The following is a 27627-nucleotide window of genomic DNA, read 5'->3' on the forward strand; positions in this document are numbered from 1 at the left end:
AGGGAGTATCTTGCAAAACACTACGCATAGTTGCTCAGTGTGTACAACATGTTTCATCAGGCTTTTTATTCCCCATTTTACCTCCATATGGGAGAAGATTGGGAGCAGTTAGGGAAAGCAGATGACAGCAACTCAGAAAACAGTTTCTGCTCTGATAAAATACCCTGGTTTTAGGAGGAGAGCACAAACACGTAGTAGCTGACGCTCCATGACCACAAACCAGTACCAGAGATATCGGCTGTTCCCTTAGGGACACAACTCAAACAAAGGCTCCACATTGTAGGGAAGCTGAGGGAGTTGGTTTCATGTTTTATTTTAAACCTGTTCTTCTAAATCAGCTCCCCATGAATCAACTCCTCCCAATGCACACAGCTGTAAACCTATTGGTAAAGGGCCAGGAAAGCTAAACTGTTTACAAGTTTTGGTGAAATTCTGAATTTTCTTCCCAGCAAAGGAAAAGCAAGGCTCACTGTAGTAGACAGGAGCCAGGTCAGCATATACCTTGCTCCAAACTAAGCCCAACACGTGTTTATTCTCAGCTGGGAGTTGTGAGAGAAAGCAGGGCTTGTGGGGCACAAAGGACCTGCAGAAAGCTCTCCACTGTCCCCCGAAGAAGTCTTTATTAATCACTTTGGGTAAAGAGGCCTTTGCTATGTACTCAAGCGCAGCCCCCCCTTGCTGTCTCCTTGTAGCATCACAGATGTAAGTCTCCTAATTGCATCTTCAGTATGCAGAAGGTATGAAAACTTCACAGAAACATGACATGAAAGGCTTTGCTAGTTAGTCACAAACATGGACATTAGAGCCCTTCCTTGGGGAATGGCCACTACACAAATCAGATGTTCACACTGTATTTCTACCCCTATGGTTCAAAGCGATGAATAATGCACTTTGGAAGAGAGCAGCAACAAAAATACAACAGTGCAGCAAAGCACACAGCATATTAAACAAATAACAGGTGGTGACTGAAAATGCATTTTTAATGAGCACCTCTTTATGAATGCACATAATGCAAAGTGGTTTCCACTGCTTTGAAACTCACCACTCCTTACTATAGATTAGAGATGTCTCAGTTACACAGAACTAGGTGTGTAAGCTCTTTAGTTTCCCTTTGGACATCTCTTGGATTTTTTATATTTTTTATTTTAAAGAAATACATTTAGTAGCCAAACATGAGCTTTAAATTCTGAACTCTAATACAGAATCTTTAGTGAAGGGTAACCTTTTCATTCAATAAATTTGTAATTACATGTTAAAATGTATATTTTGATGTGTTTGTAATGCATCTGCTCCACCAAATGTGCTTCTCTTCACATATATACAATTAACGGAGGAAGAAGGCAGTCAGGTGGCTAATGAAGTAGACTTTGAATTCTCAAGTCCAGATAGGCATGAAACATGGAATCACGGCAGTTCTTCAAAGTGAATCACAGTGTTCCCAAGCTCCTCCTGATTCAGCCCACAGGAAATCCAGTAGCCAAGGACTAGCCACTGCTCCATAGCAGGAGGTGCTCCTGTACCACAGGACGTTAAAACATCCTACAAACCATTTCACCAGGGTTACTTGTCCAACTGAGATGAAGCTAGAGAAAAGGGTATAGAGAACAGTCATCTCAGATTTTTCGAAAGCAAGGTTAACAGCAGGACTGGTTAATGGACTGTACTGCAACGGAAGAGGTCTCAGAAAAATCTCAGGCAGTTAATGCAGTCAGGAAATCAGACTTCACATCATCATAGCTGCAGCATAATAAAGTCTGCTCAGCTAAACCTGTGCCTTGGTCTGCCTCAGCAGAAGAGCCGTATTATCCCACAAACTGAGACAGCAGTTTAAGTGGTTACTCATGTCTGAATCTTCTTGCGTGAAGGTCAGTGTTGCAGAACATGAAAATAAACGTATTCCTCCTCTCCCAAGTGCAGCCGTCTTGTTAATCTCAAAGATGACATATTCCTCGTATTTCAGTCACCACTTTAAAGCCCTGATTCATGCAAAGACTTAGGAGGTTATTACTTCGGCAGGTTGCTTATTTCTACTCTGCATAATACTCCTTGTAACTCTTAACTGCTTTCACCCTTGAGGGCATACAGCATATGTCTTGGGATGAGAACTGGAACAGACTTGCTCTGAATCTCAAAGGAAAATTAATGACTTCTCATTAAAAGGTGAGAGGCACTAGTTAAACTCTTCCCTCTCCTGTTTCATCCCTTAGAAGGGCAGGGATTTTTCCAGAAATGGTATTTTTCTCTGTTTAATCATTATTTAGATGATACATTAAAAACAAAAAAAGAGGCTCATCTCTGCAAACAGAGACGATTTTATGCTGCTGCGTGTGTATGCCATTAGTCAGCCTAGTTGTTCTGCTAACCACAAACGTCTTAGGCTTCCTAAGTGCCAGGAAACCAGTTTGCTCAATTCATAATTTTTCTTTGATACAGCAGCAGTGGATGCCAAAGAGGAGGAACTCCAAAAGGGTCGGTATCACACAGAGTGGATGATGGTTAAACAAACTGGGAGTGCTCAAACCACCACAAAAACTTCCCCTTCTCTCCATCCTCACAATTGTTTAAGTTTAGCGAGTGGATCTCAGTTAACATTTAAGAGCTAAATTCTACCTTTTTATTAACATGCAAGTTCCCTGAGGCCTTAATATTTGCAAAGTACAAAAATCTTCAACATCCTTTAAGAGAAGCAGGAGGAACAGAATACCCTTTTAGTACTTTTCAGAGCACCGAGCAAAAAGAGCATCACTGTAATTTCAGCATGGCTTTTGCCTACTTTGCATATACACAGAATAATCAAATGGCAGGTCTTATGCTAGCCAGCTAGATACCCATAGTACCTACTAAAATAAACTATGAAGCTTACTATACTTGTGTATGTGGGGAGGAGCTGTCTTGTTGAAGCAGCTGACTATGACTGCACCCTGCACTTCCAAATAGCCAAACTTTTTTTTTTTTGGGGGGGGGGGTGGGGTGGGGGGGGGGGGGTACCAGAACATCTGTCTGGACAGCCCAATTCACTGCAGAAATTCAAGCCATTAAGTGGAAGAGGAAGACAATTCAATGGGAGATTCCTTTTATATTGCAAAGCAGCAGGACACCAGCAAAGCAAGCAAACACTGGTCTCTTTAGGCAGCGAGGGTGGAAACCTTCCTGCAGGAACATGTTCAGACCAAGTACACTGCCTCTGATGAGGGGGTCACTGTTCCTGAAGTCCAATTTTCTGTTGCCTTATGTCACATACCCTGATTGGAAACACCAGATACCCACCAGAGTAGCAGCATACTCGACAGATGGAGAGAACCAGTTCTTACAGGCATCATCAGACTGAAGGCTTATGCTGCAAATTTCTGAAATTTGGGAAGCAAGCTGCACACTTCAGTTCACTGGGACGTGCTTTAGGCAAGTTGGACAAAGTCACTGCCAATAAAGCAGGAATTTCAAAGTTGTTAGACCGATGTTGGTCATGCACCCAGCAAAGAAGAGATCCTGCCATAGATTCTCCACTTCTCCCACGTAAATGCATCAATATACAGAGTGTGAGTATTCTGGGGGCAGGGTGCTCCCAGCCTCTTCTGACAGTGGTTCCACTTCATTATTTGCTATTTTGAGCATATTTCACATAAGACACAGTAAGGTACTTTGATGTCACTTTCTTGCTTTGTAAAACCAGGAACTTACTTCTTTTGCTTTTCTTAGAAGTGCAGCAAACAAAACTTTTCAGACCAAATTAAACATCTTACTTGGAGGGTGGGAAAGGAGGATGGGGGTGGGGAACAAGGTAAAAATAAGAAAAATAATCACTGTCCTAGTTAAAAGTGGAATAAGACAACAGAACAGCACTTGAAAAGGGGTTTAAAAAAATCCATGCTACTTATTCGTAGCAGTTTTTTGTTGTTGTAGAATCATAAACTTCTATTTCAAACATTAGACAACTCTTGCACTGAACACTTCAAACATCTCCTCACAACTGAGCTGATAGGTATGAAATATTCACAGGATTTTTTTCCTGCAGTTTTAGCACTTCCCTTTAGACCCAGGTGCACTTCCCAATAGCTCTCAGGATAACTGGACAGTACAACAGTCATCCGTGGTGAGAGTGTCCACGCCTGTACAGTTGGTTGTATACAATCTGTTGGTACTGTATAGGCTAGGAACCATTCCTTAACATCCCAGTGAAGAAAAACAATGGTTGTGCACAGCCCAGAGAAATAATATTGAGGCTGTCAACCGCTCCCCATCACTGGCACCAGCCGACAGAGAAGAATGGCAGGGGAGCAACCGTGAGGCCATAGCATATACCCACACGGTGCATTTACTATTACTTATAGAAAAGAGTACAATGAGACAGCTCGAAAAAGCAGAATTCAGTGCAAATCTTCAATAACAGTTTGCTTTTTCTTTTGTTCTAGTTTTTAAATATGACTTAATATTGGGATGAAAATGACAAGGACTGAGTGTTTCCCTGCCTTTTCTTGGCTTACACACATTACTTGCACCTCTCCACCAGCTACACCACACAAAACCACAAACTGCCAGAAGTGCGACTCCAAAAAGTGGCTGTAATGGCTTAAATCTAGGGCTAACCTGATGACGTCCATCAGCACACCAGTCAGACAACTGCTCTAGAACGGCACATTCACCTACATGAAAGTACAACGTACCCAACTGGCAAGCTATGGCCTATGTTTTCATGGTACTGCAGCGGTACATTACAAACTGCTTTATAAAAAGCTTATTTAAGTGACTGTGCTGCATTTAATGGAGCTGCTTGTCCCCTCCTTCAGAGCTCCGTATATTAAATACAGTTGGTGGAGCAGCCAAAATCCCAGCTTATACTCAAATTGTAAACTGGGACTTGTATGCTCATCTGTTACAAAAAGCAGAAGGAATCAGGAACCTGTTTGTATTTTAAGCATCGTCCCATAGCATTTAGTCAACTAAATTATTCTTCCCTATTAACTTTCTTGGATTACAGAGGCCTTTGAGGAATTAAGATTAAAGCAGCCTGATTGCAGAGACTTCTGTGAGTATCAATAAGATCAACTTGGTTTTATTTTAATGAATTGGATGCTAAGGGTTACAGATTTGAGCATCAAAAGAGATGAAGTCATTGGTTACAAATGCATTTCTACTTGTTTATAAGCAAATCAAACCAACTTCAAGCAATTTGTCCTTTATACATGGGCAGCAGAGTACTGCTGGGACTGCTACAAAACCTGCTGCCTTTTACTGAGCCAGCCCAGCCCAGCTCTGAGCTGGACGCACCTCTCTTGGCAGCTCAAGGCTGGGAGAGGATGTCAGGATGGGACCTTCTGTGGGTGTCCGATGGTTGCTGTAAACACCGCAGTCTCCAAGTACTGGTAAATTGCACTAGGCACCTTGACGTTGGTAGAGGCTGCAGCATGCTGTCAAGGAGAAGAGCCAAAACAAACCACGATCTGGCAGCCAGCTTTGGTTTCACAACGTCCAAGGGCATCAAAGCAAAACCGCCTGAAGATCTACGAGGTGCTCGGCATCTCTAATTGCATCAAGTCAGTACTGCTTATAATCGGGTCCTACGCCATAAAAAGCAAGTGCAGTTGCAAGTTAACTGAGAAGGTTTAAAAAAGGAGAGGCCAAACTGATGTTGAATCTTATTGAGAGGAGACTTCAAGCAGTAACAAAATATCTGAAATTTGAATCCTTCAATTGCAAGCATGCAGACCCAGTAATTTATAAAGAGAAGGGACTAAGTGAAAAAGGGAGATCAAAATCACCTTTCCAAATCAAGATCTTGGCTCAGGCTACAAAGGAAATGCATACTGGAGGAAACACAGGGCAGCTCACCCAAGCTTGAGATTAAAATGGAGCACTCTGGTTTTGTTTCTTCTGCATGACTGGAATCTGGGAACCAGATTAAGCGTCAGAGCACTGAAGTGTAAGCAAGGCTTCTAATAATGGCAGCTTTTGTAGTCCTCCACTACCAACTGGTACCTTCTGCTTGTACAACTATAAAGACACATCCATGTGCTGTTCAGATAAGTATTTGCCACAAATCTTGGAAACAAAGACAAAAAGAGATACTGACGCAGCTTTTTCATATTAAAAAACAATATAAAGGGTGATTGTTTTTCCCCCTTTTTGAAGGATCAAAATCCAAGAAGTAAAAAAGAAACATATTACATTAAAAGGCAACTCCTTGCAGTTAAATTGTAGTTCTGCTTTGAATTGTGGCTACGGTATAGAGACACTCAAGGTCACTAGTCAAATTAGAAGTCTTATTAAAAAACAAGTAAAGTGTACTTTACTTTTAAGATAACTTCTCAGGACTGATCCTGTTTCTTTGCAATCTGTAACCTGAGAAATGATTCTTTAACTCTGCATTTAATATAAAAATTTGAAGAGAAATTCACCTCCTTCCAGTTTCTAGTGGTAAATGCTTATGCCTCCCCTGGGACTCCAGCCACTTAGTTTTACTGTAACACAGCTGCTCCAAAATAAACCAGGCATTAACCTCAGTACGACCCTCCCCTTTTCTTCTAACACACTGCACACCAAACAAACCGGGCTTTCTGCATACGAAATTGATGTCGGACACCCTAACAGATACATTTCCAGTGGATATAGTACATATCGCTTCACCATTAAAAAACAAAACTATTTAAGGTGCCACAGAGAACTTACTTTTCTTCTTTTGCTTCTAAGCTTTACAGCAAATAAATTAGACCTTCTTGAAGTTAGTTCTTTAATGTCAGTAATTAAAGGTGATGTTTTTCTAGAGGAAAACCATAACCTGATGTTGTTTAAAAGTTTTTAAAATACTAAATGCCCCAAGATACTTAAATGGGATTCATACCAGATTTTCCTTTGTACAAAGACTGCATGTCTTTCCCACTGCCCCCCAAAGGAGCAGATGCCTGTCACTTATCTTGATCACCTAACAGGCTCTAGCGATGTCATTCGGAGTCTAAAAAAACAAAACAAATTAAATAAACATCTAGAGACTTTTAATAAAGCTAATTATGAAAGAGAACAGACAGTGACAGCTCCACAGGGACCATTTCAGTCTGCTGAGCAGGTTTTTATTTAGGCACTTTTAGTGGCCATATGAGGACCCAGAAGAATTTAAGAGCTTAACTCCCCTTCAGCTCTCTCTCAATCATAACGTGAAACAGGAGAGGCAGCAACTCTCACGTGGTTTATGTTCAAATTGCTCACCCAAATAGCTGTGAAAATGAGTACAGAGCACAATCACAAAAATCTGCTTTATCTACTCTTTATAGAGGAGCTGTTTGGTTTTTTAAATCCCTCCTTATAAGAAAACAAACAATTTGCAAGTGGAAGATGCACGCAACAGTGAGTGACAGCACTGCAATTTCAGTGTGTTCACAAGCAGATGTCATCCCTATTTTATGCTGTTGTAAAGCCTGTACCCTGTGTAAAGTAAGAAATACACCCTTTCCTGTGGTTTGTCTTCAGCACGGTGACAAGCAGGCTAAAACCTCCTCCCGCAGCCAGTTCTGCTCCTGCCTCAGACCCAAGAACGAGCTCTGCAGGCCAGATGCAGCCATTCCTGGCCAAGGCAGCCAACTCTGCAGCCTCCACGTGTTTTCTCTGCCCTACAGCACTCACATTTGCTGGAAGTCCTGAGGGTCAACACAAAGCTCTAGCAGACCTTTACCAAGCAACCCAGGCTTGGTTTTCAGAAGGAAATACAGCTCTGCACTTGAACAAAATGCTGAGATCTCCCATTAATTTCTGAAACTGATGATTGCTCCTTCAAAATGATGATCCCTGCTGATTTTAAAGACAGCACAAGCAACCGCCTCAGATCAAAGTGTAGAAAAGTGTTGTTTACAGCTATGAAAAGAACGTTAAAAAAAGCAGTGTGTGGAAAGGTGAATTTGTTACAAACCTTTCTAACAAAAGCTATTTACATGCAATTAGAACAGAAAGCCCAGGCCTGCTGAGCAAGATGCAGAGCAATGACACCTTTGCTCAACAGGGTCAGAGATGTCTCTGGAGCTGACAGGAACAAGCCTTGACACCAAACCTTATCCCAGACGCAGAGCTGTGTAAGAGCAAGACTGAGGACTCAAGCCAGTGTGCCACAGCACGGCATGTGACAATCTCAGTGAAAGCCACCCTGGATTAAAGAATGTTTTAACAGACAGAATGTGCAAATAATATAAGAAAATAAATCACCTTCATTTGCTACCTGCCATTAAAAAGCAGAAATCCCTTGTTTAAGGAACTGCCATGCAACTGTGGGGGATTTGTTTTGCAATCATACTTTACATTTTTGTGGAATTTATCTTCTTGTCCCTTTCAATATTTTTTTTTAAAGGTCTAAATGACACCGAATCCATTACAGAAACAAAACCAATAATGCACTATTTAATTTTTATTACAATCTTTTAGCAAAAATAAATCTCAAACCTATTATCAAATGGCATGCAGCCCAGTTTCCAACATACCTGAAATTGTCAGCCTTTATAAAAAAACTCAGTTCTCTCATCAGCAAAATTTCAGCTGACACAAAATGGGACACTGGCTTTAAGTTTGGGCAGACGTAAAGTAAATACTGCTGTATGGAGCTATCCCATACTGTGAAACTTCTACAGATTGCCTCCATTTGATTCTGCCATTGTACTTATACTTCTACAGCGGTCAGTCCTGCATATGATAGGGTCACCTTAACTGTTCTTGTAAGCCAGCAAAATGCATTAAAAAAACTGGGGACCAGGCCAAGAGGCAGGTAGTGCCAGTAGTTGACACCTTCCCTTCCCCAGCCAGCCTGCGCTAACAGATGATGCTTTCAAGTCACATCTTTGACAACCAGCCTTTGGCAATGCTCTGAACCCTATCTGTGAACGCTGCCCTGCCGTTCCGACCACCACACAAATAAAGGTATTTCTACTTCAGGACACTGCTCTTCTCTCCTCTTGACTCGGTTTCTTCATTTGTCTGCACTACGAGCTCCCACCCTTCTAGCTTATCAAGCAAAACAATGACAGGACTGCACAGTCACGTGCCAGCCCATTCTGCCCTTTCCCATATCGTAGCTCCAGGAAATTACAGGCAATAAAGTAGTTTAAAAGCCAACCTATTCTCTTCCATCTGTTTGAGGTCACTGTTTCATTCAGTATTAAAATGTACACAGAGCCTCAGGGGGAAAAAATGTGCCTTTTTAAGCTCAGTCCTCCATTAAACTTTCCAACATAATTTAATATATCAGCTGAAATGCATCCCAGAATCACAGCCAGTCATCCCAACAAGGCGCCCAGCAGCCTACCACTAACCACCTGAGATGGCAGCTCTCTCCACGCTGGGAACCTTTCAAACTGACTTGTGCAGAAACTTGTTTCAACTCCGGGGAAGAAATGGTTCTCTTCCCCAGTTCTTCTCCTTCTCTCTGAAGTGTTTGACAACAGGACCTACGTAAAAAGGTTACAGTCTGGTTATTGGTCCTGAGTTCCACCTGCAGAAGAGCAGTGCTGCTGCTTTCAGGCAAAGGCCCAAAGCATAGAGGCCACATCACCAGTTCGGCATCTCCCAGAACACCCACCCCACGGCTAGTAGTAATTCACGTGCCCGGCACCCACCACTGTAATAACTGCCTGTCTTCACAGCACCAGTCTTGTATACAACCTTCATGTTTTACGATCACGCTACTGCAGAACAGAAAACCCAGCCAAAAGTATTTGTTACTGCAGAACCAAGAAGGCCTCTTTGAGCTAAGCACTGCTTAAATACACACACAAAGAGTCTGCGCCTGTGGCACGTTCAAACTGACTAGCAAAATTTAATGAAAAATAGGAGCAGAAACAAACATGGTGCTGATAACACCACACTCCAGGTCACGTCAGTGACAGGGGCAGCGTCTCCCAAGTCTCAGCCTACACCCTTAGTGAAACACCGAGCATCTCTGACACAGTGTCTTAGTACTGACTTATTTGTTATCCTAACTTATTTACTGTACACTTATAAAAAAACACACCTCCGTGGCTCCTCATCATTGTTTCTACGTGCAGCTGCCAACATAAGGCCACAGAAACCTGTATGCTACCTTTGGTAGGTGCACCAACGCAGCTCCCAACACAGACACGATTCAGACTACATGCATACAGCCCACACGGCTAGACAGAAAAGGGAGAGAACATACACTTAAGAGTGCATGAGATCAGCAAAGTATTTGAATTAGAAAGAGCTTATCTGTTGAAGCTTTTCATGTCTCGCTCTTGACATTCTGGGTTAATAATCTTGGAATTTCAAGCTCAAGATGATGAAAGGCTCCCCCCCACACACACTGCCAAGTTGCTAAATTAAGATTTCTAGGGAACAGAAATCAAAGAAAAGCAGTCACCCAGGCATATTGTATTTAACACGCCAAATGGGTAAGATTAGCAAAAATACAAGTTCAGTTTTGTCATCTAATTCAGTAGGCCACTGTGGGCATGAATCCTCCCCCTCAGAGAGAGGGATGTTTTTCTATTTCAGAAAATGTGCATTTATGTGTATTTCTAGCGTTTTGGTGTTTGCTTTGCTAAAGACTGGATTCCTAGGCCACTAGAATTAGCCTGCCTAGTAGGGAAAGATTTCAGCTCACAGAAAAGGACATTGCTACTTCCAGAACTTTATTTATAGCTTGAATACAGTTGCCAGTTCAAAACTTGTGCCCAAATCTGGAGCTCAAAGCTTGAACTCCTCTCTGCAGCCTAACCAAGAGCTCTCAACCTGACTCAGTGCTTCAGCTACAGAAGCAGCAGTTGTTTATTGATCTGGAAGCTACTGGCATTGCAAGACCTCAGCTGACCCACAGGGAGAACAGCTTTTGACCCAGCCTGAAGACAAAACTCCCCCTGCGATGGAGGTTACCATCACAGCACTACTATGGTCCCAGTACCAAAGAGCCCACAGCGACAGCCAAACTTCCAGGCAGCTAACTCCTTTTAATTCACCTGCATGATGTTACTTACCTGATAAAAACCCTGCTGCTTGTACTTGTTTTATAGCAATATGGAGCAGACAAGTAAAAGCAGAACTCAGGCCTGAGAGACATGCCTTAGAAAGTAAGGCATCCTTGCTCACCATTCTCTCTGCACCCAGCAAAGTGAGTTTAGGTGGGGAGGGTAGGATTTGAGGTGACAGCAAGTCTAAAAATTCAGTGAATGTCTCCATCTTTACTCCCCCTTATCCTCACTTTAAAAAAAAAAAAGCTGAGGGATAGGAGTTTCTTACTGAAGCTCCCATCAAGGCACAGGCCTCAGTCATACCTCATTTCAGAACTCTTATAAATAGGCTTTTTTTTTTTAATAAAGAGATATTTCCAACCTATTTAGAAACATGAATCAATCTGCTAAGTATTCAGTGGCCATAACTACAGGAACTACAGGCAACACACACTGCCATGACCACACTGCAGCATTTCTTCCTACAGCATTTCTTCTCCACATGCTCTGTCTGCGGTCATAATACCTATGAATGGACTGAGCCAAAGGATGATAACATTCTTTTTTCTCCCTCCTCTCCACTAGCTTCAAGTTTTTGTGTAAATTGCAGGAATTTTTGCTTGAGAGTACAGTATATACAGTTGGAGTGATTACTGGCATTTTTGAAGGCTAAGAAACTATCTGACATCAATCCTTCTGTTAATTTAGCTTTCTTTTCTTTTTTAAGCAAACTGGTATCAAAGTGATTTTTAGTTGCTTGAAATAAAACTCTTGAATCCAAGCACTGACACACGAGCAGAGGAAGCACAAAGCCACTTCAAGCTTCCCCTGCCAGCCTGCCTTAAGCTTTTTCCAGAACCGAGTGTGAGCATGTTCTCCAAGCACTGTGGAGATGGAGGCAGCTCCTCGCATACAGACAGTTTGAGTACCAGCATCTCTGCAGCATGGCACAGAGATGGGCTAACACTCCAAATTTTCTAGCTTTCTCCTTTCCTTGTTGGAAGGGACAGAACCAGCAACAATAACTCTTGCACAGGTCGTTGCAGTTTATGGGTTTTATTTATTTTGGTTTTAAGCATTGCTAACAAACTGCCAGAAGCAGCAGACAGTTGCACACCATGATGAAGTCAGTTGCCACAGCTAGGATTAATCAGCCTTCAGAAAAGAAACAGAAGGTATCGGGGCAATTAAGGACACAACTCACTGTGAACCTGGGTCAAGCACGTTTATTTCAGCGAGGCCAAACATTGGTAGGTTTTGTGATACTTGCACCTGAACTGTTTTCAAGCCAATTTAATTGGAGCAGTGGCTCCTTAGGGAAGCTCAGGACAGAAACATTTCAAGGTGAAGACAGTGCTCAGGAATAGCAAGGTAACTTCACCTCCGTCACACCGGGCATGCCAGTGTCAGCATACGAGACTACTGTTCCCAAATGCATTACCAGCACAAGGCAGCAGGGCAGTCAGCTCCATCTACACGGGTTAGCTGCAGTATTACAGGGTAGGTTTCACCCTTTGTTGAAGACACACAACATCCATCCCAGTGAAAAGCGGGCAAATGTCCCTTCTCCAGTACACTCAGCTCTCTGGTGACCCTTTAAACCAACAGCTTCACTGCAGTCACAGGCGGGATGTTTCTCACTCTACAACGCCATTCCACACAAAACCGTTCTGAATTTTGGCTTAGAGGGCCTCAATTCAGTCTGAACAAGATGAGACACATAAACCTCATACTGTGAGCAGCAGACACATTCTGCCTTGCTCAGCCCTTTGCTAAGGTATGGCACTGACTCCAGAAGTTTTATGGCCTGCCATTTCTCCAGCAGCCCAGTGTTTTAGCAGTTATTAAACACAGTTAATGACAGATTCCTTTGAACGCTCAAGAAATCCCACAGCAAAATGAGTAATTTGCCTCGTTTCCAAAGAGAAGGCTCTCAGGCCAGTAACAAACCTGCAAAGTGCAAGCACTCAAACAGCAAGAAACACAGAGATGTTATTGCCTGTTACCAAGAGTAACCATTCTTACATACCTGGCTATAAATATATATATTTTATTTATTTATATACATACATATATATATATATTTTAAATAAACTGTAGCAACCAATTCTGTCCCCCCATTTTAAGAGTCTTAACATTTATCTTCACAGCCATTAACAATCAGGTTTTGTGTATGTGAAAACTGACAAGATAATTCTAAGAAGTCGTTGATGAACGAATTCAGCTACCGAGCTTCTGAAAACGAGAGGTTATTTGAACTGGAAAAAGGCTTCTTCATCGCAGTTATGATCTGGAGTGTCACTTAGCTTCTGAATATCAGATTTACTTTAGTAGCCACTGACGTTACCTTCCTCAGATATATGGATTCCAGTACCATGAATTAATGCCATCTCTGATTGTTCCTGCCTAGCATACAGAGACCAATATTTTGTACCTACCAGTGTCCCTCTATACAGCATGAAGAGACATTTTCTCGTTCTAGGTGACCCAGCCTACCAAATTCAGTAACTAAGCCATAAACTTGACTCGGGTCCGTTAAGCGAAAGGGAATGTAAAGTGTCAAGGCCAACACTGTATTTTTAGAGCTCGTTTCCCTTGAGGAAGCAGCAAATTCATGTTCCTATTGTTTGTCAGGAACTTCTCCCTCCCACTTCTAGTCTGCAACAAAAATTCACAACGTGTGAATTTTACTTTAACCTTGTCTAACATGTCAATATTACTGCAAACAATGCACACTTCAACCCGTTTAAAAAAAAAAAATCTAACACTTGGAAAAGGCCTAACAATACTTAGATATTCCAAGCCATCTATATTAAAAAAAAGTTGCATATTGAAAAAACACTAATCGAAACTACTTATCTCAAATCCTAAAACAATAGAAGCCCTCTAAATATCTAACACTAGTACATACGTGATGTTATACTCTACATCAATCACAGAGAGCTCAGTTACAGCATAGACAGCCCTAACTCCTCCCAAACTACCGAGAGTTGAAGGCTGCACAGCATCAGAAGAAAGGGAACCTCAGATTGGCATTGAAATCTTGGATTTACCCTGAACATGTGACTGTGACAAGGACAAATAAGTTTCTTATATAGTGTTATCATCACCAAAAGACTAGCTTTATTTGAAGCTCTGCTGTAATCACACATTCTCAGGAGCAAATGCAAATGATCAGTTCTCATGACTGCTCTGTTCACATACAGTATACGTAGTCTTCAGGCAGCAAGATTGATAGTACTTGATTTCTGGGCTACAACAGGTATACCGCTCCTTGCCTCCTCAAAGCCTCAACTACTGTTTTCAATCGAAAACTCTACATCTTAACCTATTTCAGCCGTTCCTAGCTTTATAGGATTATGATTACACAGCCCAACAGCTAGGTCAATGAGACACCAAAGAAAATATCACACAATTGTGAACCACTTTTCTTTTTTCCTGAATCTGTTCTCTCTTCATATACTATTAAAAGAGGTCAGATTATCAAAACAAAGAACTTACATGAATAAAAAGCTTTACAGTTTCAAGACCCGAAGAACCAAACTCTCAGAAAGTAAATTGAGTGGATGGGGAAGGAAGGAGAGAACCTAGTCACGTCCACTGTCCTTACATTTAGTCCTTTTTCATTGTAGACTCTGTATACACCGACACTGTTTGGTAGGTAACCGAGAAACTGAAAAAATTAGCTTCAGCTTCTAATTATGACCAAATGGAATTTCCCATTAGAAATCACAAGCCTTAGGAATGACATCACATTGTATCAGCTTCTCCCGTTCTCAACAACCGAGACAAAGGTCAGATGTCTTCAAAAATACACAGTGTCCTCCCACATCTCAAACCTAAGCTACACCCTCCATTTTCCTCATGCACCTAGAACTTGCGTGGAAGAGTCATCCATGTGACTTTTTCACAAGTCCCTCTCTCTCCATTAGGCTTCCTGCAACAAATCCAGAAGCAAAGTGGCAATAACATGGGAAAGCAGTAGGTGGGGCTCTGGAAGACAGTGGCATCAAAAGACACTACTGCGGTTAAGCATTACATCTTTTCTGTATTTTGAAGACAGACAGTACACAATCTCTCCTCTGTATGTACAGAAAAGTGAGGTGTCCAGGATTAGCACACTCAGTTTAGTTTTGTCCATTATAGGACAAAACGTCCACTGAGACATTTACAGGAATATTTCAACAATCCTTGTTTTTTTCAGTCTGGTTTATACCATGCAACATTCAAATTTGGCAAAACTTGTATAAAAGGCAACAGCAGAACAGTTACTTCTCTCAGCAAGGAGCCAAAATATACACAACAGTGTGCATGCTGAATTGCTATTTAGAGCAACTGAATGCACTCCTATGGCTTTCCAGCAGAACCCAACACGTATCTCAGTCCACAAAACTGCTCAGCTGTTACCACCCTGGCTTTAGGGGAACACTGTTACAGTAGAGGAACACTGACGGTCAGGTCAAGGATATCACCTAAGAACTGCACTATTTGTGAGACTTTACAGTCGTTACTACATTTAGTTCTGACCAAGCAGAAGGTGGCCAGAACTTACAACTAGCTTAACACTTAAAAAGGAGGAAAAGGGAAAAAAAAACAGTGCATGAAGTCTGTCTTGAAGATAAGATCAAATTCAGTTTTCCTAGTTAATAATATATAAATTTACGTTTGTACATAAATGTAGCATTGAAGATATTTCTGCATAATGAATTTTGGTAGCAACCCTGTTAAGAGAAAGATACTTGTTTTATACACATTTTATGCCCAAAAGCACTATTCCAATTTCAGTAAAGCTCTCCCCCACCTCCCCAAGAGTCTTTCTACTACATGTATCACCAAGAGGTATCACAGCCTTTAAGCACACCTTCTATTGAAAAGAAAAAGAAAGAAGAGAGTGGGGGCAGAAGCACAGCCTCTGGCCTTGGGGATACAGAAGGTAGGCTCAGTGTTATTTGATAAGGAAAGCATGGCTGAAAGTACTTTTACACTAACACGATTTCCTCTGTTTCCTGTGGCAAGTTTCTTTTCAAGCCACCAGCTCCTGCATTAGCTGAAACAATAAAACAATCACCACAGATCAAGGAGCAAAGAGCAGAAATCTTACCTGATAGTAAGTCTTAATGTTTCTGACTAAAATGGTCAGGTTTTGAACCCGAAGATAGATATCATTATTCACGTGCTTGTTAACACGTTGGTTGGTTGGCCGAGGATCTCTAGGAACAGAAGAAAAAGAAAATCAATTATTATTCATTTCCTTGGTTCTAAAACTTAACATCTCCTTAATGCACCATTAGGAAGACCCTTAAAATACTTGTTCATTAAATGAACTGACATAACTATGCGTGATATGTATACATTAATTCATGATACAGTAAGCTCATTACCTTTGGACCTATGTGTAACTGGGAAGTCTTCCTGCATGGCACCTACTTTAAGTTAACCCACACTGAAATTCAGGGCAGCTTCCTTCCTTCCTTACATTTCCATGAAGCATGGAGCATATTTAGTTTGTGCAAACTAGACTAAAACAGCCTTTGTGAACAAAGATTTTATCTTATTCAAATAAAGGGAAGCCTAGAGAAGACTATTAAACCTTGTCTTTAGGGTTTTAAGACTAGATGAGGGTGTTAACCCTGATCAATGATCACAGTGCAAACTGCAAAACCCAGGTATATCATACACGCTAAGGAACTGAAGGGAAAAAGGAGCACTGCACTTTTACTATATCCACATCATCTTGTTAGATTCTCTCTCATATATCCAGTGTGCGATAAATAACAGTTCCAATTCTAGTCTTCAAGTCGTCTTTTTCTAGGCTTCAAGTCTCTATATTTCAAATAAATATTGACTCAAATAGGCACGTAATTCTAGGACAAGGGGAAAAACGTTGTGGGAAGATTAGGGAAAGAAATCTAAAGCTTTTGTCAGATTTTAATCAAAGTAACTCAAAATTGTACCCAAAGCAATTTTACTTCTGACGTTAAAAAAGGCAAAAAGCTGCAAATGATTAATATACGTATGTCAGATTCTCTGTGCACACCCTAACACGTTGGCAAGAAAACCTGAAAGTCTTTATCTGCCAATACCACAGATCAAAGCCAAGCGTTTACCCATAATAAAGGCTCTTATCAGCAAACTCCTACGCAATCCAAACACCTGCCTCCCAGAGCCCTGCTTTGGCTGTTAATTAAGCCATTCACAGCTCTTCCAGGGCCAAATACTGAACTCTAGCACTGACAAGGAAATAAGAGAGGAATTGATCCAATATTTATTTTAAAAATTTATCTTTCAAAGTCTGCATAAGCATGTCAAAGAGCTTTTACATTTTTTTCAAACGCACAATCACCCCAAAGCACTCCTCTAGTGAAAGCAGTGCTTTATGTATAAATATAGAGAGGGAGATTCCAGAGACAGAAAGAAGACTGTCTTTGCAGCAGATAAAATCAGAGACAGAGTTGACGTACCAGGGTTCAAACAGTTCACTGATGTAAACTGGCAGGGCTCTCCACAGCCCTTACGCCAGGAAAGCATTTGGGGTACTGACTGGCATTGCAACCAAGTATGAAAAAGAGAACAAAGAGGCAACCCTCGCAAGCTTTTGGAGTAAAATCCGCATTAAGGATTTCCAGACAGTTTCTGCTTTTCACACACCAGAAGTGTGAACAATTCCATTTCACTGATGCTCAGATACAAGCGTGGAAGCCATACGCATCCATTGCTTGACCATACTGGTCTTCGGCGACGCAGCAAGGAAAGCGTAAATGGCTTGGAGATTACCGTGTCTCCAAGTGCTCTCTGAGCACATGTTGACAGAATTTGATCCTGAAGGAAGCTGGAAGCTTAGCCTTTCTAGGCAAGGTCATGACAACAAACTAGGAAGCTAAAAGGGAAGAAACTTTCAGCAGAGAGAAGCTGGCCAAGGAGAAGGGCAAGCTGAAATTCCCCCGTTCCACAGTCTGGCAGCAGACCCAGGTCTACAGCCAGGAAGAGAAAGCCTCAACTGTTTGGCAGCAGCTGCCGTACTGAACAATGGGGAAAGAAAATGCTGCTGTTTTTACACATTATCTGTTAAAAAGCACTTTGTTAAACAATAAAATCCTACAATTTCACAACAATACACTTCGTACACATATCGGAGGTAGTATTACGTGGTTAACGCTGAGTCCCCTCTCTGCAGCAGTTCCGGTGACTCAAGGACTTATGGTTTTTGCTTTCTCTTCCCCAGAAGTTTCCCCAGCCCTGAAATTCATTTCTTCTAAAACGCTGCCTCAGCCTCCAAGCCCCCCTTGCCTTTCAGATGCCATGCAAAGCCAGATGGTGCACCCAACAGCTCCTGCTGGGCCACCCCAACCACAACTCCAGCCCCAAGGTGTACCAGCAGGTCTGGATGATGAGCCAGAAAAAGCTTGTTTAAAAACACAACGCTCCCCAAACACGCACAAAACATGGCAAAAAGCCACAAAACACACCCACCAGACACAGCAAAGGAGAGGTTATTTCTTCAGCAGTTACAGACTTGGCTTTCAGAAGTAGGTAAGACAGAAAAGTCCTCCTTTCAACACGAGACCTGCTCGCCTTTTGGCACTGAAGCTAGTCATCTCTTCACTAACACAAGCAAGGGCCCTCAGAAGCAATTATAGGACTTTTATCCCATCATCTTCATTAAAGGTAATCAGTTGCCCCGAGAGCCTTTAATGCCCTGACCTCAGGGTTCTCTTAACCCAGAGCCAAGCGCAGTCCGCGGTGTTACCCTGCCTTCTCCTCACAGACACAGGAGTCAAAATGACTGTTGGGATTGCTGAATATGCTGTATAGCTAAATTCATCCAGCAGATGACTTCAGAAAGGACCCTTTGACACAAGCTATGGAAGGCCAGCACTGTGCATACTTCAAACCACCACATGGCTTATTGTCTCCACAGGGAAAACCAACAATTCCTTCTCATCAATCAATACCCCACTGCTTCCTAATCATCCTTTTTTTTCCAATTATTGTTTTAAATCCTGGATCAGAAGGGGCAACACGCCAAGACGTGTGGTCTGAGGTAACCTGCTTATGGCAATAGAGAGCCTGGGAAGGAATGAGATGCCAAAAACATCCCACAAACACAATCTCAAGAGAAGCGAAGATGACTTCAGTGTAAGAGATACAGAAGCTAAAAAGCCAGAGACAGCAACATATTCAAAACACAACAGACTGTACAACCTGATCTACAGCCGGGGAAAGTGGGAAAATGAAACAAAGTCCTAACTGGGTAAAAGTGCCTGACTAAAATCATACAACAAGAGGCAAGTTCCGTGCTTAAATGAGTTTCTATCTTTGAATACACAGCGCTGTTGGTACCGCACTGTACATATTATAGCCTTGTTCTGTTAGTGACGCTCCATAAATGAGCTTTATTGACAGAAACTCTTCCCAACAGTCACCCTGAAAACTGAAGAGGGTTATTTGGCAGCAGTAACCAGATAAACCAAAAGAATCAGTGTCTGAATGTATCTGAAGAAAATCGGTGAAACCAACCTCAATGAGATTATTTTTTTTTCCAGTTCTGATGTTTCATCTTTCCCTTATGCAAAAATAAAAATTGCAGCCCTCATGTTTTTTAAAAACCACCTACCCCTCACCATCAAAGACCTTCACTAAACAGGATGGAGGCAGTGTGACAGGCGTGACCATGGGCAGCCCTCACCAAACAAGTAAAAAAAACAAGCCAAACCACCAGAAGGAAAGTCTCAGGCCTCACTGTATACACAAGCATTTCAAATAAGTCCTCTGATCTGTATGCCTTCTTCAGGCTTTTTATAGGGGTGAAGAGGAAAGGAAGGGCAGGGAGATGGGAGCTGAACCGTGAGCTCAGAGGATGTGGGGCTGTCAGCACCAGTGCCTGAATGCTCACCCCCTTAAGCCACCAGATAATAAACTAAAAGCAACAAAACAGGGCAAAAATATATATTGTTTCCAGAATTCAAAATGACAATCCTATTTGAGCAATTTCTGACAAATAATTCAGGTAATTAATGGGGAAGCCCTCAAACTGTGCCCAAGGGTCACTGAACATCAGAACAGATCAGAATGCCAGGTGTGTCCAGCATCCGTGTCCCCAGACAGCGCCTGCACCTCCTTCCGCACCGAGCTCACTGACTCCAAACGCACCAGGCCTGGGTTAGCCCAATTCTCATATAATTCTCTTTCCTCCTCTACCATAAAGAGGAATGAGGACACTGAAGGCTGGAGGGGATTCTAAATTGCCTGAAATATGGAAGTTCAAACGTGATTTTAAGTTAAACGGATGTGTATCTTCAGCCGCCCATTCCTCATGCTGCTTGCTGCAAACCACAAGAAGCAGGCACCAGCAACTTGGTTGTTCCTGTCACGAGGTCTAAATTAAAGAAGGCAGAATGACTACCTCACACTGAGGCAGCTGCAAATGAAATCAAGAAAACCATTATTGTGAACTTTTATGTGGTTTTAATACAAATGGTTTAATCAGATGTATTCCTGACACACACTTCTGCTTCCTGAACGTTTTAACAGGAACGCAGAATCTACAGTCAGAGGGATTAGAACAAGTCAATATTAGAGCACTGAGGTGCCTGCACATATAAATCCCTCACATAATTTCCCAAATAGAGCTTCCAATAAGAAGTTAAACAGGGTAAATATTTGCTTACACTCAGGGGTATTATGACACAGCTGCAACCTTAACACTGAAGGCAGTCTATTCAGTGTCACCACGTGCTACTTTCATACCAGGAAGTAACACGCAACCATCTAAAAAAGTTCTTTAAAATTTGTCCACAGAGAAGCTCGTTTACCTGACACACACACATCTGCCAGAAACACAGCAGATCCACTATGAAGATTAACGTAAGCATTACCACATACAGTGCGTTAACCTGCTACTGAAAATGTGCAAAGTCAACGCAGCCTCCATGCAGATGCGTTGGGGTACACACGTGGACTGAACACAGGAAGAGGAAACCACCCATTTACAGCAAAATGACTTGAAAAAAATTAAGTCTTTAAGATACAAGTGGGAATCCAAATGCTGCTGTATGCCTCTTCCTACTGGATTTACCTGCTTAAGCACCACAACTCAAAGCGATGCAATCTCTAGCTACCTTTTTAGAAGCGTCTCACGCCATCAGGGGTCATCTAAAAAAAGCCATGCAGCAGAGCCCAACAGCTGGCTGTCTACTGACCAGGCCGTGGCAGAACCTGCCTCATCTCTAAAAGAGAACAGTGCAAAGACACATCCCTGTTTTCACTCCTTCCACACAGCAGGGACCCGACAGGCAGGAAGAGGGACAAACATCACCTACCACCTCCCTGGCGACATGGTCGCCTTGCTGATATGAACCCACTATCTAAAAACATCGACGCCACAACATCACAGCACTGGGATCTTCTCCACCCATTCCAAGTTGCCAGACAGCATTTGGGAAAAATCCAACCTATTACAACAGGAACTGGAGAGTGACTGAACTAGCACAACCCTCTCTGCACCTCAAACAGCCTTACTTTCACTCACTCTCAACAGGTATATCTGGATTTCTTCACAGAGCCACCAGACTTTCTAGCCACATATGAAACTTCAACTCTGCTTAGCTGGAGGACAAAAAGCATTTTAGTTTTAATAAGGAAATTCAAAAGAATTTGACTTCTGAAACCTTCATCAAAAGAAACCTGTTGGTCTGCAGCAAAGCACTGCATCACACCCGGTGTCTAGATGTAAGGTCATATGCCTGTGTTAGTTGTGCTCCAGTAAGTAGGCAAACAGAGTAACCTGAATAACTAAAACTGAAATAACACACGGGCAAGAATACAGCTATCCACAACATGAGGGCAGCTATTGACTCTCTGCAAGCACGCACATGTATGCATGCACACATGCTTTCAGGCAACGAAGGGTATCATGGCATACCAAATTTTATCACATTCGTTAAAGGCCCTCATTAATACAATTTCAGCAGGAACAAATCTCAAGCCAAGCACTAAGAGTCATCTTCAGGGACCAAGGCTTGCCGAACCAGTGAGCAAGCATTTTAAAAACACATTTATTTTTCTATTCTGAAAGCTTTGTGGGGCAGAAACACTCCTTGAAAAGCCTTCCCAATTTACAGGTAAGCAGTAATTGCATTGCAAGTTCTAAAGGTTAGGTCAGAACAAATGAAGGTCACAGACAGCACCCTGCTCAGTCAGGATACATAAATACAGCCAGGATCTTTCCTTAGTTAAACAGCTTCAGGCTCTCAGCAGAAACGTCTTAATTTCAAGCTCCCCAGCCACCATTAGAAACACTGCCAAAGCTGCCTAAAAGGGGGGAAAAAAGCTCCAATTGTGAATAATGGGTCAGTTTCCTACTCAATCCTGCCTGGGCTTCCCTCAAGAACACTGCCACACTGCTGGCAGAGATTATCTTTTGGAAGAAACAAACTTACTTTCCTGACTGCCTGAGGCAAGTAAACATGCCAGGGCATTTCTCACCAACATGATAATCGACAAAACCAACGTGATAACCAACAAAATGCCAAATAGTGTTCCTGCACTGTTAGTCCATACACTTCAATTCCTCATTTCAAGAAGCTTTTATTGTTCGCTCCCTGTCCCCAGAGCACCATTAAGTTGCTCCACAGACCCGAACAATTTTATGTCACCTTAGATATTTCAACTGGCCAATTACAAAATACTTAAGTTTTATTGTATATGTATATATTGTATATGTATATTTTTATTGTATATGTTTTTTATTTATAATGATAAAGCACTTCTCAAATCTATCACTCGCTTCAGAATTTTACAGTCATTCAAAACCACAAAACTTCTGCCTATTTAGTAACCAAAATTGGGAGTGACTAAGTACTAAGTTCATTTTCCTTGTTTTGAAATAGTTAATTCTTTCACATATTAGAGAACGGTGACAGTCCAGTTAGTTAAATCTACAGCAGACTCACAATTGCTACAGGTCCTTGACACTTCGGTTGGTTATCTTTAGTGCTTTTTTTTGGTTGGTTTGTTTGGTTGGTTGATTTATGACCATTGCGTTTGGTGCAAAATCCCATTTCCCACATTTTGGAAAAGGTACAAATCTGCATTTGAATGCTCATGCTCAAGGCTCCAATTTGCAGAAACTTCTCTTTTGGAAGCATAATTATTCCTCAGAAATGCTAGAATTTGCATCTTCTTTTTACAACTAACACTTTGCTCCATTTTACACCACTACTGCATCAACCCCAAGCGGGGTGACTGATCTGGGTCCTTCTCTGAATCATGAATCACCTTCAGATCTTCATTGTCCAAGTTCCAGTACAGAATTTCCACCATGAAGAAAGCTCGATTGCCTTTACAGCTGGAGCAGCCAGGTACCAGAAGATAACAGAACTTGCCAACTTGAGAGGGTGGGACACAGATTCTCACACTTTTTTTTAAGTTACTTTTCAAAAAAAAAAGAATTACGTTTAAAGATCCTAATATACACTCTTCATTTATGTGCTTGAAGTTGGCCTAACTTCACGTCACTGGTTGAGCTTTACTTGGTTTCGTTCTGTGAGAAAAGGGCAGTGCCAGAACTGGGTGATATTGGAAGCTTCCTCCCCTGCAAGTCAAATACCTTTCCCTGCCAGCTCTTTATCAGATGCATTTCTGAGTATTTAAAAGCAATTACAAAGACGAAACAGAAACAGCCAGGATCTGCGCATAGCAGAGCAGTGACAGGAAAGGATGTGGTTAAAAATGGATGCTTTAGCAACAATTTACTTTAGGGTTAAAAGAAAAGAGTTATTTTCAGTCTGGGCTTTTAACCTACTTGTAAGTTTCCTCGAGACATATCTCTACAGCACTGCCTGAAAAACACACTAGCTACCAAAGTAAAGTTTTCTCTTTACCAATCTGTTTTTAACGCCAAATCTTACACGACCACGTAGACATGCTTCAGATGCAACCCCCCCAGTAAAGCTTCATCTGATGAAGCGCTTTCGTTTCCTTATTTACCCTGCAACGCAGCCTCCCCTGAAGGGCGCGAGCACGCTAAAAACGAGGCAGCCGTTTAAAAGCGTGCAAAACCAGAAGGAGCTGAAGCAGCAAAGCAAACCCGGACGGGACGGAGGGTTGCATTCCCCCCCTTTCTTTTTGTTACTTTCCTAAAGGCGTCGGAAGGGAGGCAGACGCCCGACCGGTGCCGTTCCCCCCCCCGTGCCCCCGCTCACATCTGCAGCATGATCCTGTTGAGCAGCACGCCGTCCGCCAGCTCCATGTACATGCCCAGCTTGTCCTCGCTGCCGCTCGCCAGGGCCCCGAAGGTTTTCACCTGCCAGGGAAGGGAGGATGAAGGAAGGATGAAGGACGGAAAAGAGGGACGGGGGCGTGCTGCGGCCGAAGCAGGTGCCTCGGGAGCTGCCCGCCGGCCGCCTGCCCCCCGGACTCACCCAGGTCACCAGCGGGCTCTGCAGGAAGAGCTCCAGGAGCTCGGAGACGGTCACGTCCATGTCGCCGGGAGGGCGCGGCAGCGGGGCCGGCTCACTCGGCAGACAAAGGCGCCGAGCCCATGGCCCCGCCGCCGGGCAGCGCCCGCCTACAGCGGCGGCGAGCCGCGGCTCATCGCCCCCCGGCCCGGCGGAGCGCGGCGAAGGGGAAAGGGGAAGGGAAATGGCGGCGGGGGGCAACGGCCGCCCGCGGGGGGTGGGCGCGGAGGCGGGAGGCTCCTGCGGGGCCGCTCCCGGAGCCCGCGCGGCGCGGCCCCGTCCCGGCCCCGCTGCTACCTGCGGCGGGGCGCGGCCTCGCCCCGGCCATTACAGCCCGGCCGCCGTGACGGGCGGCGCCCGCCGCCAATGGGAGCCGCCGAGCGGCCGGCGCTAGCCAATAGGAGGCAGGCGGGGGCGGGAGGAGGCGAGGCGGAGGGTGCCCCCGCCCGGCCCTGAGGTGGCTGCGTGGGGGGTGCAGGGGGCAGCTGAATCCCCGCTCAGCGCCAGCGGGCAGAAAGGGAAAATCTCTGGAAAAAAGGGGGGTGTACACGATCTCACGCCCGCTTCCAGTAAAACGAAGCGAGGGGCAAGCAGCACTCGGTCCTCGCTGCTGTCCTCAAGCAGCATCAGGTGGTTTGTTAGGGATACCGCTGCCAAGGGGACAGCGCTCCTCTGCGGGGCCGAGCACGGCGGGGCCCTGGCTAGCAGCTCGTGGCTAGCAGCCCGTGGGCCATGGCTAGCAGCCCCTGGGCCCGCTGCTGCCCCAGCACCCACAGCAATCGCTCAGCAAGTGAATTATTTCCCGGGGGGGGGGGGGGAAGGGGGGCAGAACTTAATTTATTTTAGTTAAAAAATAATAATTCCAGATAATCTGACGTTCTCCCATAATTCTAATGGACTTTTTCTGTTTCTTAGTTGTATCTGGATGACTACACCACTTTATTTTTCCCCAGAATGAGTGTGTTCTATTTTTCATACAATAGTCTTTCTCTGTGCATCAGCCACTTCAGAATGCATTTTGTCTGTCTCATTTAATCACAGTAAACTCACAAAATATATTTTGGATCTTACCAAGTCAGGCAAATTGTATCTGCAATTCTTTTTCTTACTGACCACTCAATCTCCCACCCCTATTTTTGAGAAGGGATGTGGGTACACGTGTGTAGCTTCGTTCTGTCGGGGAGGGACAGATGTTGTTTTGCCTGTAGGAACTGAGCGGTTTGTAAGCAATCCATTACGAAGTGACAGACAATGTTGTTCTTTGCAGCGGCCTGCTTGTCCCACATAAGATCAGTTTTAATTATTTGTTTCATGAGGATCTTTATTTTAGGCAGCCGTGTAGGTAGAGTCAGTGATAATCAGGAAATCTGGCAGTAAATCACAGATACATTAGTGGGAGGGATGTTGGCATCTGAGACGTCTATGGAAGAAAAAGGGAAACTTCCCCCATGTTGGAGAGGAGGGGTTGTCCTGAGTTGGTCACCCCTCATCAGCCATTTTGAGGCGAGGTCAGCCTGAGGGAAGATGGCACCTTCCTGCCTGCACTACCCCTGCTCGCTGCCTGCTTCATTAGCCCAGCCCCGCAGGGGGAAGCATTCATGGAGGAAAACCTCCCTGCTCTTATTAAAGACACCAGGAGTAGCCCAAAACTCCAGGTCTGCACTTGGATGGATCCCATTTATTATACAGGAACGGCCCTCAGTTAGCTAGTGAACATGCTATTTAAGCATGCTAATGATCAGGCATGATCAAAACATCCTTAAACCTTGTGGACCAACACATGATACCGGGGACCAGACCTCTGTGAGCTGCCCCTTGCTTACAACCTGGTGCAGCCACTTCTCTCCAAGGTCCTCGAGAGGATGTACGAGGGGGTAACAAACAGTTAAATTACACTTACCTTGTGTTGTGGGAATCATGTTGTCTCAGCTTTTCTGCTGCTGAAAAGAAGGAGGTTGCAGGGATGCTGTTTGCTGTAGTTGGAAGGACAAACAGCATGCTTTTGAGTGTAACAACTCCTGCTCAGGTATGGATAGAAAGGGAATGATTAATTATTTCTCAACACTTCAGAGAGACAGACTGCTATAATTTAACTTCTTGAAGCCTTGTGATCTCCTGCCTTGTGAATATATTTCATTAAACAAAATTTAAAGCTGTTGCTGCGCTTACAGCAGAGGATGATTGTGTTAATGAATAGTCAAAAGAAAAAGGACTGAATAATATTTGAAAAACACACAACCCCTTCAGAGAAGCCAGAATACAAATGCAAAACTATTTTCCTCCTTTTCACAGCTTGAATCAGACCGGTTTATAGGAGTATGCCTCCAGAAACTCCTAAAAATCAAAGAATAGTTGCTTTGTCAGATTTAGGGGTCACAAACCGTGAGGTAATCAAGGGATGCGCCTGTGTCCTGCATCTCGGGGCACAGTTACAAAAGCCCCCGTTTCTCACCCGGCGCAGGACTCAGCCGGCAGCCACACGCTGCCTGCTCCTGCCGGCACGGCCCGGGGACATAGCACCGGGCCCGGCCCCGGCCTGGCCCCCGCGCCCGGCCCCGCTCCGTGCCGTTCTGCGGCCCGGGCCCGTTCCCTGGGCGCAGCACCGGCCCCCCCCGCCGGCCGCCGCGGGTGCTGCAGGCCGGAGCCGGGGCGCTGCAGGGAGCGGGGCCCGCCCGGCTGTGGGGCCTGAGCCCCGGACCCGGCGTGCCCTGGAGCAGCGGGAGGCCCAGTCCCAGAGAACACGCCCTCGCTCTTAGCCCCCAGGCCCAATACTTTTTTTCTGCCCTCAGGAATTGTGTCCCCTACCTGTCAGCCCCAGCCCGGCCTGTGGTGCTTCCTACCGTGCTTTCTCCAAACTGTGACCTGGCATTTCTGGTGGCAGCTCTCTTCTAGGTACTCGTCTTTCATCAAAGACCGCTTGTGAAAGCTCCCTTTTCCCACTGCATGCCGAGTTCTCATTTCTGGGGCACCTGAAGCTGCTGCCTTCACAGAGCAAGCAAAATAAAATACACAACAGTGAATATATCCAGGAAAGCTCAGATTCAAATACATACATGCAACTGTATTTGGGAACCATGCCTCTTAGGGCAAACGAGTGTGGAAAACACTCTGCACACTTGTAGCATGTAATGCGACTTGCAACAACTTGTTTTCACACCACCTGCACACAGACAGCTCCTAACTCAAAACACAAGCATCGGAGAAGCAAGAAGCACCAGCACAACATTTTAAAGCACTAT

At 43.8% G+C, this 27627-nt stretch overlaps 1 protein-coding gene across 4 annotated transcripts in view; it reads right to left on the reverse strand.

Moving 5' to 3' along the window:
- The window catches only part of CCDC88C (coiled-coil domain containing 88C), a 91816-nt gene extending 67132 nt beyond the window's left edge, over positions 1-24684 (reverse strand). For all 4 annotated transcript variants that reach the window (XM_080596251.1, XM_080596252.1, XM_080596250.1 and 1 more), the window contains exons 1-3: positions 24353-24684; positions 24134-24234; positions 16033-16141 (exon numbers count right to left, since the gene is read on the reverse strand). In XM_080596251.1, the coding sequence (XP_080452377.1) occupies positions 16033-16141; positions 24134-24234; positions 24353-24412 (270 nt within the window). In that variant the 5' untranslated portion in view covers positions 24413-24684. The remainder of the gene's footprint in view (positions 1-16032; positions 16142-24133; positions 24235-24352) is intronic.
- Positions 24685-27627: the final 2943 nt, after the last annotated feature.

Source organism: Anser brachyrhynchus, assembly GCF_964034855.1.
Source record: "Anser brachyrhynchus genome assembly, chromosome: 5".
Classification (NCBI taxonomy): Eukaryota; Metazoa; Chordata; class Aves; order Anseriformes; family Anatidae; genus Anser; species Anser brachyrhynchus.